At 38.2% G+C, this 15,817-nt stretch overlaps 1 protein-coding gene across 3 annotated transcripts in view; it reads right to left on the bottom strand.

The window, feature by feature from the left end:
- The window catches only part of FBXO16 (F-box protein 16), a 71,818-nt gene that overhangs the window by 36,111 nt on the left and 19,890 nt on the right, over positions 1-15,817 (bottom strand). For all 3 annotated transcript variants that reach the window (XM_072634806.1, XM_072634808.1, XM_072634807.1), the window contains exon 3: positions 6,129-6,164. In XM_072634806.1, the coding sequence (XP_072490907.1) occupies positions 6,129-6,164 (36 nt within the window). The remainder of the gene's footprint in view (positions 1-6,128; positions 6,165-15,817) is intronic.

Below are 15,817 nucleotides of genomic sequence, written 5' to 3' on the forward strand. Positions count from 1 at the left end.
TGACTCTAGAGATTCATTAATGGGGAAGAGAAGCAAGAGTCAGGAGCAGAAAAAATCCATTTGTTAACTGACCTTTCCATTAGCCTCTTGTGTTCTCTTCACTCTCTGCTTACTTTCCTACCTAGTCCCATCTATTGTTTATGTGAATTTAGGTGAATGAATCTCTGAGTATGAATGGCTTCTTCTTTTGAGCTCACAGCTGGCAGTGGCCCAAGATCTGCCAGTTGGGCCCAGCCTTACACAGTAAATATAGCATAAACTTATGAGGGATGATTTCAAGAGAAGGATCTCTTACAATGGAACTCCTCTCCTCTCTCTCTCTCTCTCTCTCTCTCTCTCTCTCTCTCTCTCTCTCTCTCTCTCTCTGTCTCTCTCTCTCTCTCTCTCTCTCTCTCTCTGTCTCTCTCTCTCTCTCTCTCTCTCTCTCTCTCTCTCTCTCTCTCTCTCTCTCTCTCTCTCTCTCTCTCTCTCTCTCTCTCTCACACACACACACACACACACACACATACCCACACACACACACTCTTGACAGGGGAAAACAACAATAAACCTCTTCTCCAGCTACTCATAGATTAAAAACTAATTCTCGAATGGGGGACAAAGCCTTTGATGCCACATTTAAAAGATAAAGCTTTAAGTATGATTCTACCAAGGGGTAACATAATGAGTTAAAATGACAGGAAATATACATATGACTACTATTAGCTCCTTTTGGGAAGAACAGGTTCCAGAGAGAGGAGAGCAAAAGTACCTAATGGGTACTAGATACCCACTGGGGAGGAAGAGGGGAGAAGAGGTGGAAGAAGAAAAGAAGGATAAAGTTTGGTTATTTCACAGTTTGGACTGGAGAAGACCTTACTGACAACCTTGCTCATCAAAGGTGTCTGTCTGTGCTTCTTTGGGGCATTCATTCCTTCTGTTCTCTTAAAAAAAAAAAGATACCTCCTGTTTGGGATTGTGAATGCCCTTGGGGAATGCTGCAAAATGAGAATGGGGGTGAGGTGTTAGAGAAGGGATTGTCATGAAAAGGGCAAGAAGCAATGTCATAGACAGCAGTAGCAGTACTTTTCTGTTTGATTAAAAATTTGTTTACTGAAGCCGTGAAGAGCGTGTACAAATTGTGCACCCTCTTTGTCTCTCTCTCACTTTATTGAGCACTTTCCATGTGCAAGGTGAGAGGCACTGTTGCTTAGACAGAGAGCAAGCCTGTCAGAAAAACTGGGGTTCAAGTATAGCTCTTGACACTCAATGGCTGGGTGAGCCTGGGCAAGTGACTTTACCTCTCAGTACCTTAGGCAACCCACAGAGACTATAAAATGCAGAAGCGTTGACCATATGCTTTGGTAGAGGGAGTCCCTCACTGGGAATTGTCCATATCAATGAAATCACAGATCTAGACCTTTCCCCACCACCAAAAATCCCCTACAAAAATGGGCAAGACATTGTGCCAAGTGCTGGAGTTAGGGGGCACAAAAACAAAACAAAACAAAACAAAACAAACAATCCCTGTCCTCTAGGAATTAATATTCTACTGGGGTGAGGTGTGGGATGGGGGAATACAATATGTAAACAGAGAAGTGTATACTTGATCTTTTGAGGAGAAAGTAGCCAGTGAGGAAAGTGCATTGGAGGCTTTGCAAAGGAGGGAGATGAAATCAGCCAGTTTGACTAGACAGCAAAATGTATGAAGGGAAGTAATAATAAAATAAGCCTGGAAAGGCAGTCAAGAGCCAAAGCTACCCTTCTCCTGCCTTTCTCCTCCAACATTTTCCCTTCTGTCTTGGTCACCAGTGCTCCTAATATCCTCATTAGGGCAATGAAGCAGCAGATTACTCTGTGACCACAGAGAATGACAGAGATGGAGTCAAAGCTGAACTGTGATTCTCTTTCATTACCACCTACAGAGCAGAGATGAGAAGATTCTAGAAACTGAGAATCTCAGAGTTGGAAGGGAACTTTATGAAAGGCTTCAATTACACTTTTACCTCCTTTCCCTTCCCCCAGGGAAGGAATCCTCCCTACAGCCACATAATTAGGGTAAAGGATATTTTTCAGATTTCCCAGTGGCTGGGTCAAACCTAGGAAAGTAAGTGATCTCCAGAAAGGAAACCAAGATGTTATTGCTTTTAGTGCCACAGACAGAAAGGCACACTGCATTTGGAATCAGAGGAACTAAGTTTGAATCCTGACTGGACTACTTATTACCTGTGTGACCTTGCACATCCTCTCTCTAGTCCTGTTTCATTGTGTGTAAAAAGAAGGGATTAAACTTAATGATATTTAAAATTCTTTCCAGCTCTAAATTCTAGGATTGTGATTCATAAGGGGTCCAGAAGTTCACTTTATTTTTAAATCTCTGAGCTGACCTAAAACAGACTTTAGGCACAGGTGAAGTAGGTAGCCAATCACACATTGTGACTGAGGATACATGAAAACACTGCCTGTCCTCAGATTTTCTCCACCCCTCTAGTTCCTCCTATTGATATCAGAGCCAGCTATGTAGTAGAGTGGATAGCATACTGAATTTAGGGTTAGCAAGACCAAGTTCAGATATGTCTCACACACTAGCTGTATGACCAGAAAGCTGATTTTTATCAACTTGTTTCCTCATCTGTATAATGAGATAATAAAGGCACCTATCTCATAGGTTGTGAAGATCCACTGAAATAACATGTAAAATCCTTAAAATGCTAGCTATTATTATTACTTGGTCATGCCATAAGAATATTTAACAGAGAAGAAAGGATTATCTCTGGAAGGGTAGTGTTAAACTATTACCTGGGAGAAGCACACACATACACTGTAAGTCTATCCCTTCTCCATTCAGCATGGAGAACTTGGTTCATATGTGATAGAGCAGGTATACTTCAAATCAAAGTGGCAGACAGCTCATACAATTTGATGAAGGAGAAGTGGGAAGGACCTGGGAGACAAAAGGAGATACCAGTGGACATGCTAGGCTGGGGAGTCTAAAGAATAATGTAAAGCCCAGGGGAAGACAAGCTCAAGGAGATGAGAATCCAGAGTCAGCAGCAAACCAGTAGAGAGACCTTCTATCACCCCAGAGATAAACCTGGCCTGCTGCAAACTTGTACTGGCCTTTAGCAATACTTATTTTCTGTTATTTTTGTCTCTATGATCCAAGAATTTGTCTGAATTCCTACGATTTAAGGTAAGCTATTATCAGATGTGGGAAGTTATCTATAAAGTACAGGGGTCAACCAGGAAATAGCCATCAAGATAAAATACTGGCCCTCTTTTCCTAACCCCTCACTTCACTGTCTAAAGGTATATTTTGAATTCCCTTGTCAGGAGTTCTTAGAATATAAAACAAGTGCTCAAAATATTTAGCTTTGGGAATAAAAAGTAAATAACTGTGGTTATCACTTTCCCTGGCTCAAAAACTGTTTCGACTTGCTAATATTCTTTAAGAAGATAGCAGCTATTAGTAAATTAAACAAATCATCCATTGAGAACTGATGAGGAACACAGAAGTGCTCTTTGTTGTTGTTCAGTCCGGTACAACTCTTGTTGATCTCATTTGAGGTTTCCTTGGCTAGGATACTGGGGTGGTTTGCCATTTCCTTCTCCAGTTCATTTTTTGAAGAAAGCAAGGCTAACAGGGTTAAGTGACTTGCCAAGGGTCACATAGTTAATAACTGCCTGAAGCCAGATTTGAGCTCAGGAAGATGAATCTTCCTGACTCCAGGCCCAGCACTCTATCCACTGTGCCACCTTCAATAACATTTTATAGATGAGTGATCCCAGAGTATCAACAACTTGCCCAAGGCCACACAGAAAGTTAATGGCTGAACCAGAGCTAGAACTCAAATGTCCTAACTTCTACTACCCTACTATACATTTTTCTATCCTACAATTAATTAAGATAGATTAAATAGGATAAACTGAATAAATTATATTAAGTAGAATTATAGTAACTATAATAGATATTGACTATTATATAAAATATGATATTAAATATTGACTATTATAGATTAAATTGATATATTAAATAGGATAGGTATTAAATATGATAGATCATGAATATTGAATAAATCAATAATGAATGGATATTGAATGAAATGATGATCTATAATTGATGTCTTCTAACCTAAATTACTCTCAGGGTCAGAGGATCACAGTTCTAGAACTAGAAGGGTCTTTAAAAGTCTTTTCATCCAGTCAGAAACCTGTCTAATCCCACAGATAGTAAGTATCAAAATAAGGATTTGAATCCAGATTCCCTGAATCCAAATTCAGCCTTCTTGCTGCTGTACCACATTGCATATAAACACCATATATGGTTAGAATTAGAGTCTTACCTTTCTTGCAGTGAGGTTAACCTGAGTCCTTGAAGGCTAAACAAAACTACTTCAGTTGGAAGAATTTCAAATATGGGACAGGGAATGGACTCTATCTTTGTTTAAGGATCAACCTACCTAAACCCAGCCTAGCTAAGTTGAAAGGCCCGTCATTAAGTTAGCTGCAAGGAGACAAACAATTCAACTCCAGCAACTCTGGAAGTCTACTAAGTTATAGGGGAGCTTCAATCTGCATTGGTGGAGGGAGAACACATATAGATGGATTTGCTGATCCTTGAAATATTGAAGAATATACACTTTTGAAAACAAAAAAAAAAGTATAGCACAAAATGAATAGAAAACATCTTTAAAAACAATCTATATATGTTATTGTATGTGGTGGTATATATTTGTGTGTATATCCATACAAATGTATGTATGTATAAATGAAAGGGAGTACATTAATGTGGGTAAAAAAGAAAAGAAATGGATGAACAGGTAACCAGTATATAAACATCAGATACTACATAAAGAAAATTGATCATCATGACATGAAAGAGAATAATAGGATCTGTCTGACCAGTTGGAGGACACAGGGTCCCTGCTCCTTATCAAGTTAGGGCCTTCCTTGAAAATGAAAACTAAGAGAATGGGTATGTAACCCAAGTGACTCATTCTAGATAAGTCAACTTGTATAGTAAGCTTTTAGAAGCTAGGGTCAAGTTATTTTAAGGTCCAAAAGAGGGGAAATTCAACTTATAACAACAAATAACAACCAATCATATAACAACAAAACCCAAATAATCTATATAAATATTCTTATCCTGGAATCTGAGTATCGACAAATTCATTCATACATCAGACATTTATCATTCACCTGCTACGCATAGAAATTGAACTAGGTACTAACAGTGCAAAGATAAAAACTAAGCAACCTCTGTTCACAAAGAGTTTATAGCATTTGTGAGGGGGAAGGTAGGGGCAACATATACAAAGATGAGGAACTATAAAATAGATACAAAGTAATTTGAGAGGATAATGTAGGGAACTTGCCACTAAGTATCAGGATGGGCTTGTAGCAGTTAAGCTACATATTTTAAAGGAGTTTCTAAGGAAAGTAGGGATTCTAAGGGGGAGTAGTAGGGAGAGAGGGCTTTTGAGGTGAGGAACAGCTTGTGCAAAAGCTCAGAGATGGGAAATGGAGTAGTTGTGCACTGGAAACAAACAGACCAGTTTAGTTGAATTGTATGGTATATGAAGGGCCATAAGGAACAATAAGCGTGTAATGGTAAACTCGACCCAGATTGTGAAAGGCTTTAAAGTGTCAAACAAAAGAGTTTCCATTTTCTCTTAGAGATAGTTAGGAGCCACTGGAGTTTATTAGGCAGGAGAAGATTATGATCAGACCTATGCTTTAGGAATCTTAATTGAGCAACAAGACGTGCTACTCATTGAAGTACCCATATGATATGGCTGGGGCACTCCAATGACTCAATGTTTCTCTGTCATAAGCATGGACAAAATGGCTATGCCTTTTGCTTTTATATGAATAGGTAAAGATGGTCCCATAAGCCAAGGCTATTTCAGAGTATTAAAGATGGAAAATTTGAGCTCATCACCAGCATTACTGATTGCCTGTGAGAAGCTAGCGCAGAGATCTGCACAAGTGATGTAATACTTTCAAGGTGATCCACTCCTTTTAAAATTTCCTCATTTTTATCCTTTTTTTCACCCTTACTTTAAGTCACTGAGGAAGCACTGGATTGTATTGTTAAAGATAATTACATTTACTTAAACTCTAGAAATATGTATATTTTGAAGAGTTACCCATTTTCCAAGCAGGATTCTTCTTTCTTCAAATATCTAGGATAAGCAAATAAAGAAGGGTGTGATTTAGTATGTCATGCAATAAAAACAATTTTTTTAAAATCCCCTTTAAAAAAAGGTTTCACTAAGATGGTCCTGTCTCAGTCTCTTCATCTACCAAATGAGGAGGCTGGGCTGGATGATCAGTACTGTTCTAACAATTTATTACTTCATACTTTTCACTGCCATCATGGGAATTAAAAAATCCAATCCTGTATATGATTACGGATTCTACCCTTGGAGGTTCTGGGGACAGCAGCTGCTATCAAAGATCAGTTTTTCAAGCAGAGCTTAGATGATGGATGACCACCTGTCAAGGGCACTGTGATTCCTAGGAGGAAAGAGGGGAGGTTAGCCTAGTGAGGGGTGGGGAAGCTGCAGCCCCAAGGCTAAATGTGGCCCTCAAGTGCTGCCCATTCTCCATAAAGAAAAGGAAAGGAACTACAGTTGGCCTTTATAATCTTTTCCAGCTTTAAATCAAAGATCTTTGACCTTATATGAAATAGTGAAGGGAGAATAACTGAGGAACTTGAAAGGAGGAGAAAAACCAGCAACAGAAGAAGAAAAACTGAAACAATATCTGAAAACATTTTTAAAATATCAATAATGATGAAAATGTATGAAAGTCATGAGATATAGTACCTTGAACAAAACAAGTGTTAAATAAATATTTTTCAATTGATTTTTATTTTAAAAGGTATCAAAAGACTCATTGTCAATTATTGATTATCTAAGGAATGTCATCCAACTTTCAAATATACAGTCTTTTGCTTTTATCCAGGTGGCAGTGGTGCAGTGGGTACGGTGCTAGACCTGGAATTAGGAAAATCTGAGTTCAAATCCTGTCTCAGATACTTATCAGCTATAGGACCCTAGGTAAATGAATTAACCTCTATCTGCCTCAGTTTCCTTATTGGTAAAAAGGGCACCAGCCTTTCAGGGTTGTTGTTGTGAGGATAAAACAAGCATTTTACAAACCTATACAAATGTCAGCTTCTGTTGTTATTTTCCTCATTCCTTCTCTTACTGCTTACATCTTGGCTACTTTTCACTATGCAATAGCAATTCTAGTAAATGAGTATGGGAAAAAGAATCCATGGCAAGCCATGGCTGTTTGGTGGATTATTTTACTTTTTCTTTTACATCTTTATTATAACCCCAATAACCATCAATGAAGACAATAAAATACATCGATAAGGTCTAGAACAATATTCTACATAAACTCCTAGCAATTCAGAAAGTTGAACCAAATGAATCAACAAACAAAGGATATCCTTACTCTGTCAGTCCACTTCCAAGTCCAACCACCCTTGCCCTGCTTTCTGCTCTTTATGTGGCTGCAATCAGTGAATGGCACTATAATATCTAATTATGCTGATATATCATAATCTATTCATTTATTATCTAATATTATGACATCTAGATTTTAAAGATTTTTACTATAACAAAAAGCAGTTATAAATATTTCTATATAGACAGGTTTCTTTTTTTCTCTTCTGTCTACACAAACCAGTCAAAGGTATGATTAATTTTCTAATTCTTATTTAGAAGACCATACTGCTTTCCAAACTGTATGCACCAATCCTCCATTTCCCTATAATTTGCCAGCACTGAATGTTATCCTCTTTTTTGTGCTAATTCTGACATTCTAGTGGGTAGGATATTGGCACTACTTCACTTAAGTTGTAATGAGCAGTGTGCTTTTTAAACTATAAAGTATTTTAAAATGATTATGATATTGGGACTGTATTTTTGAAATAAATGGAATTTATATGCTGCTTTAAGGTTTACAAAGTATTTTACAAATATCTAATTTTGAAATTTCTGAGTCATATGAGCAAGAAGATAGAGGACTACATATTTTCTTACATCTCTATGACCTCTTAAACCTCTCTAAAAAATAAAGTATGAGACAAAAATAAAGCAATTTTACCATGGTCTAGAATACCTAGAATTCAAAAGAAAATTTTTTAAAAACCCCAAACCCATGAACTGATACTCACTAACCTGAGCTTATTTTTAAACCCTTTTCCCCCTTCCCATGGTAAGGTCAATAAGGCTGCCCTAACAGACATAAGGACCTGACACACAACCTTCAAATGAAACCCATCTCAACACTATGGTCCCCCTTGCTTGTCTCTAGTGCTATTGAGAACCTGTCTTCAGACTATAGAAGTTTGCCAAGGCCATGACAGACAGCCCGAGTGGCTGCTGGAGCAAAAACTTGCCAAAGCCACAACGCTGTGACATTAGCACTCCAAAACTCTGACCTGTTAGTGTGGGGGCTGGATAACCCTGGGACTCTAGCAGGACAGCTCTGAACTGTGAGTGCTGGGTCAGAGAACTGAGGCACAGAGAAGGTGGAATGGGTCAACAATAAAGGACAATATTTACGGGGAGGGGGGGTGTTGTGTGCAGCACTCCACCAAGCCTGAAGAAAAGAACATAGGAGCCAGTTTGGGGCACCCAAAAGTCACTTGAGACAGAGACCTAGGGTGGTGAGCTGTCAATTGCCTAGCACGGGAAAGGGTTGAAACACTTTTGAGATACAGCCCCTAAAGAAACCATCATCAGAGGGGAGGAAGTAAGAAAGGGAATAGAAGGAAAATGGAGTTGGGAGATAGACATAATCGAAGATCTCATGAAGAAGAAAACTCAAAGACCTTTAATATAAGCAGATAAATTAACATTAACAGCGAAGTATATATGGTCTGTAAATCTAGTAAATGAGTTCAGGCATCCATGAATAAGTACTGCAAAACAAAGGAAAAATGATCCAATACTCAATGGAATGTCTGGAGAACATGGAACAACACATTGTTCCTGAGTGGCTCAAAAGAGAAATGAGAATTATGAGAGCAAAATTCATGGTCTGCAGAGCAATAATAATGGGCAGAATAGAAAAACTGGATCTGCCATGGCAAGCTTCACCAAATAAACAAAAAAGAGAACAATAGATTGTGAATATAAATATATAGAAGTGAATGTCAGCCTAGAAGAGAAACAATTAAAAAAAATTAAAAGATGTGTGCTCAATATACAAGCAAAACATACTTATCTAGAAGACAGAATTTGTAAAGAAAATGTAAGGATCATAGATCTCCCAGAAGAATACAACAGGACAAAAAAACCCCTTAATACCATAATGAAGAAAACAATCGAAAAGAATTGTCCAGAACTTTTAAGCATAGAAAATGAAATACCAGTCAAAAGAATTCATAGGTCATCCCCAGAAAAAAACCCAAGGCTCCAAACTCCAAGACACATAGTGGTTAAATTTAACAATTCAATTCAGAAACAAGTTCTGCAAGTGGTCAAGACAAGGATGTGCAAATATAAAGAAACGGAAATTTGAATAACATAAGAGTATTCTGGATCTATCAAATAGGAGGAATAATGGAATTATGGAATAATGTGTTCTGAAGGGTAATGGAGCTCAGGATGCAGTCCAGGATGACCTACTCTACAAATCTGAGTTTCATAAATGAAAAAAGATAGACATTCAATAATAAAAAAGCATTTGAAACATTTTAAGAAAGAAAACCAGAGTTGAAGAGATTATTTGCTTTTCAAACAACAGAAATGCAGGAAGATTAAATAAATGCAGCAGCTGAGAACAGCAACAAGAGCAGTAACACAGTTATAGTGGAGAGACCACTAACACACTTCTTTCTAAATGTACACAAGGAGATGGGGGTGTCGATGGTGATCTGGTAGAGGTCACACTGAAGAAGCAGGCATGGGGCATCATGGACAGAGCATGGGGACACCCTGTATACAGGTGAATCAATATCTTTGGTGGTACTACACTGCAACATGAGAGGACACACACAAGGGAGAGTGGGGAGTAGGAGGATATAGGGGGATGTGTGATGTGCTGGGGTAAAATCTAGGGCTAGCAATGAGGGGTGGATGACCCCTGTGGCCTTAGAAAAAGAACAACCTATAGGAGTGTAAGGAGGAGGAAGTAAGGATTGAAAAGGGAAGGAAAGGAAGGAGGTCTTATTTTGGTGGTGAGTGGTCCTCTGATGAATGCTCCTATGGATGAAGAGAGATGGTCTGTGAAGGGAGATGGGGACTTCATGTTCCCTCTGGCCTGGGAGATTTGGTGATTTGAAAAGTCTACTTATCCTACCTTAGGAAGGAGGTGTTGGAATTCCTGGAGGCAACTGCCATCTGGGAAGTGGGAGAGTGTGGGCCCAGGGAGGAGATTTTGAGGCAAATGGGGGAAAAAAGATAACCAGGGGAGGGTATAGATGGTAGGTAGCTGAGGGGGAGGGACCCTAACATAGATCAGTATTTTCTCTGACACCTGCAATGGTTGGCTTGTTCCGGGAAAGGGGGAATGGAAGAAGGAAATACATGAGGCAAGCTCCACAGGGAAATGACAAGAAAGGAGAGCCTAGAATAGATACTTTAAAAGCTTTGATCACCTGAGGAATACAGAGAAAATAAAGATATCAGATAATTAGAGGAGTCATGAATTACAGAATGAGGGTCTAGAGTAGAGAGAGAAAGAAAGGATAGATAATGAAATGAGTGAAAGAAATCTTTTTTGGAAAGGGGTGCAAAAATGAAATTTAAAGAAATTAGTGGGCAAGACTGGTTGGAAGGGAGGAGACAGAGGAACTTACTCAACTGGGAGGGGAAAAGGGGCAGAATATGTAACCAAATAAAAGTGGGAGAGAACAAGGAACTAATAAGCAAAAACCCCCAAAGGGAAGGCATAATAAACAAGAGAAGAGGATGAAAGGGAAGGGGAAGAGAGCCAGTGGGAACAAGGTCATCCTAAAAAAGGTTAAGGTAAAGTAACTGAAGAGCATAGTATTGTGTTGACAGCAGAGGAGGGAAAAAACATAACCTGGAAAACAAACATCAGAGGAAAATATAGACTTAATTCTTGTAACTTTAAATGTGAATGGATTAAACAATCTAATAAAATGAAAAAGAGTGAAAGATTGGAGGAGAAAAACAAATATTATCTCATTTTATACTCATAACAACCCTGGGAAGAAAGCATTACTACTATTCTCATTTTACAGATGAAGAAACTGAAGTATAAAGGGGTTAAATGACTTGCCTGGGGTCATACAGCTAGTTAGCCCATAAGTCTGGATCTGAATTCAGGTCTTCCTAATTTTAGGTCAAGTACTCTATCCACTGCACTCCCAGTTGCCTCTAAATTCCATGGATATGTTTACGCACTTGGTCAATTACAGATAAGTATATATATCTTTGTTTCATGTCAAGACAGAGATATGTTTGTGATCTATATCCTGAGAAAGAATAATAAACCCATAGCTCAATTGGAACATTTGAGAATCAGATATATGTACATTTGTGTATTTGAGTAAATGTTTAAGTATCTGTTGGAATGTACATACATATTATACATATTAATGAGAGTAAATATGATAGAGAATATGCTAATATATTTGTGTGCATTGGGAAAGAGAATACCATGAACATATGTCAGTATTTATGTCTCTCTGTCTCTACCATATGTTGTTTTCCTTTTTTTTTAAACCACACCTGCAATTTCATTGGTATAGGGAACACTCAGAACTTCCTTTGCCAATGTAGCTTAGCACCTAGTCTGTAATTGATAGTCTCAGAAAGTTGACTGAAGCCCTGAGAGGTTAAATGATTTCCTTAGCTACTATATGTCAGGGACTGGACTTGAACCCAAGTTCTCCTGAAGCTCTCTAGCCACTACTTTGTGGCTGCCAGCGTGTGTGTTTTGTCCTTTGTTGCCAAAGAAGACCATGCCATCAGAGAAATAATGACATGACTTGCACTTGACTTTGTTTTGAGTGAGGGAGGGCTGTGCAAGTCACCAGCCTCACTTCTCCTCCAGAGCCATCTGAATCCAGTGAGCAGACATTCATCAGAACGACTGGAGATGACCCAGGATGAGGCAATTGGGGTTAAGTGACTTGCCCAGGGTCACACAGTTAGTGAGTGTCAAGTGTCTGAGGTGATATTTGAACTCAGGTCCTCCTGACTCCTGCACTGGTGCTCTATCCACTGCACCACTTAGCTGCCCCCTACTTTGTGGCTGCCTCTACTAATATGGGAGTTGACCTCTAATTAATCTGAGTTTTCCTTTCCTCCTAGAGCTACCTGAGGTAGGAAGGGAAATTCACTTCCAGACAGACTCTCCTTCTGCTGCCCATCAGCCCATCACTCAACTTCTCCTTTGAGGTTCACTCTATCCAAATTTTTCAAGCAATCCAGATCCCAGTAGCTGCTGTCTACCAACACCAAGGACATTCTCCCTCTCTTCTCAATGAGTTTGAGGCTCTCATATTCTACCTTTCCATCTCAACTCTTACCTTTCTACTATGGGACTTCAACATAAATGTTGATGTTCTTTCAAACACCAATCTACCCTGTTCTTCAATCTATTCATCTCCCAAAACCTGCTTGTTTACTTCACCTCAGCTGTACACTGGAATGGTCATGCCTTGATCCTGTTATCCACCATAATTCTACTTCTTGGACAAGAACTCAGAAATTCTTTTGTTTGATTACATCCTCCAGTCACTCCATCTCTTTCCTCTCCAAAACCTATTCTTTAGCTTTCTTTCCAGTCCTTCTACCCCTCAGTACTTTCCTTCCCTCTACTCACATGTACCCCAACTTAGTTCAGCTTCTCACCACCTTTCCCCTGCACTATTGCAATGGTCTTCAAATTTGACTCCCTACTTCAAGTTTCTCTATACTCTAACTCATCACCCACACACTGCTAATGGGATTTTTCCTAAGACAAAGAGAGGTCTGCCCCTGTTACTGCTTCTTCAAAAAGTTGCAGTGATCTCTCTCACTTCTCTGAACTCCTATAGCATTCAGAGTCTGTGATACATTATTGAACACTTAGTATTTTTCATGTCTTCTAGTTAAGCTGTCTGTCCAAATGTAAGATGCTTGAAAGTAACATGAGATCTACAAACTACCTGAGGTTCTTCTGAGTTTTAAACTCAATATACATCTGATGATTTGTTGAAAAGAAAAGTAAAAAACTTCAGAAGCCATGTAATCACAGAACTGAAAGGGACCTAAGAAGTCATTTATTTCAATCTATCATCTCATATATCCAAATAGAAAGAAATAATCCTATCCCTAGAGGAGCTTACAATAAATAGAGGATATAAGCATGAACATATATAACACAAAATAGATACTATACTATTTTATGATTTTTTTTGATGAAGAGTAGTTTTTACCTCTACATCTTCTGATGTACTCATCTCTCCACTCATAGCCACCAAGCTAATCCATGTTGATTCAGGTCCTTATCACCTCTTACCTGGACCAATGCAATAGCTTCCTAATTGAGTTCTCTCCTGATTCACTCCAATTCATCCTCCACACAGCTGCCAAAGTGATTTTCTTAAAGCCTAGATTTGATTATATCTGACCCTCTACTTAATAAATGTTAGTGGTTCCTTAGGATCAAATATAAACTTCTCTCTTTGGCATTCAAAGCTCTTCTAGACTGACCCCAACTTACCTACTAGCTTCCATAAACACATTATTTCCTCTCCATACACTTTGTAATCTAGGTGAATCGACCCTTTAGTTCTACATGCATTATATTCTATCTCCCATCCCTGTCTTTGCCTGTTCCCCTTGCCTGAAATGCTCATCTCCTCCACTCTTTAGAATCCTTAGTTTCTTTCAAGATGCAATTCAAGCCTCATTTTATTATTCTACATGAGGCCTTTCTAGATCACCTAAGTTGCTAGTATCTCCCCCAACCTTCAAATTATCTTGTATTTTGTAATTACATGCATATATATGTATGCACACACATGTATAAATATTATAGATGTGTATGTATATATGTATATACTTCTTTTATTTCTATATCCCTAGCACAGAACCTGGCACATAGTAAGTATTTAGTAAATACTTACTAATTCATTAATTAGGAAACTAAGGCCTAGAAAACTTAAGTGATTTCCCCAAGATTACAAAAAATTACTGGGGGAGTAAGGAATAGAGCTCACATTTCCTGACTCAGTTCAGTGTTCTTCCCATTATCTTACTTCCAAAGTAAAAGAGCATAGCATAGTGGATTAAGAGCTGAGGTTGGAGATAGGAGGATGTAGGATTGATTCCCACCTCTCACACAGCCAGTGTGATCCTAGGTAAGTGACAAATTCTAGAGCCTCTGTTTCCTCATTTGTAAGATGGGGGCAAAACTTCCTAGCACCAATTACAGACTTCATTTGTGTTGTAAAGCTCAAATATGTTAAAGTACTTTGTAAACTTCAAAGTGCTAAAAAGAAGTCAATTATTATAATCCCAACAATTCCAAACACAATCCTACTGAGGAATTTTAAGAAGTTTACAAAAAAGCAGTTAATGCCAGAGAAAAGTTCGTTATGTATCAGTGTTCCTTTGTACTTCAAAGGCACCACCTTTCACCTGGAAGTGCCTACTTAAATTGCAGTAATTGTACCTAAGAGGGGAAAAAATAGCCTGGGGAGGGGGTATGTTTAGCCTCAAAAACATAAACTTATAAAATGACAGTGATCCCAACTGTACACCTAGATCCAGAATTCCTTTTTGATTAAGTTATATCCAGTATAATTTTGGAGTTAGGTATACTTTACTATATTTCAATTTATTTAAATTGACAATTAACATAGCAACTCCTCCTTAATCAGAACCATTCTAGATAACAAAAAATTCATTTTAGGAACTGATTTTTAATGGAGTCTGATTTTATTCAGGTTCCTTGCCTCTACAAAGACCTTCAAAACAAGACATCCTGAAATGGGAAGGGTTGTTTCTTATCTTTGTTCCCCCAACACCAAGCACAGTGTCTTGTGTATAACAGGCACTTAATAAGTGACTGTGGAACTGTTGCTGAATTGGTACGATCATAATAATATAAAAAAAAAGCAGTTTTTATTCTTCTGAAGAATTATACTTTTTTGCTTCTCATATTCCTATGTTCTTTCTTTCCTGTAAGACTAACTAACCCCTGTAAGGCTTAGTTGATTTCAAAGAGATATTGATCACTTTCAATACGGCTCTCTCACTATGATTACAAATGAAATTTAGAACTATTTTCACTCTGCATCTATAATCCCATCAATTTAGATTCTAAACAACCTTGCAAAACTCCATTCTGCAAAAGAAAAATCACGCTACACTTTTACATGTTACCTGTGCTGCTGCTGCTACTACTTTCAACGAGTCTGTGTTTGAACTCGTTTTCTGTTTATATCACAGTTTGCTTTAAGCCTGCTGTTAAATCAAAATTCTATGCTAATTAGTTTAGTCTGTTCAGTTATATATTGCACCACGTGACAATCACTACAGCCTGGAGGAGGACAAAGTTTAAGTAAACAGGATTCCAAAACTACAATGATCATTAATGATTGGATATCCTCTCATCTCACTTTCATCTGTTAAAAAAAAATTAACAGGGATTATAATGTCTACCTTATCTACCCCACAGGTTTTTGTAAGGATTAACTGAAATCATGAGATCGTAGATTTAGAAGTGGAAGAAGCCCTAGAGGTTATCCAATCTAGTCATTTTACTGTACCCAGGGTCAAGAGGGATTAAGTGACTTATCCAAGATCACACAGATATAAGTAACCAAGTTAGTGTTTGACTACATACAGACACA

The sequence above is a fragment of the Notamacropus eugenii genome, chromosome 1 (assembly GCF_028372415.1).
Source record: "Notamacropus eugenii isolate mMacEug1 chromosome 1, mMacEug1.pri_v2, whole genome shotgun sequence".
In the NCBI taxonomy this organism is placed as follows: Eukaryota; Metazoa; Chordata; class Mammalia; order Diprotodontia; family Macropodidae; genus Notamacropus; species Notamacropus eugenii.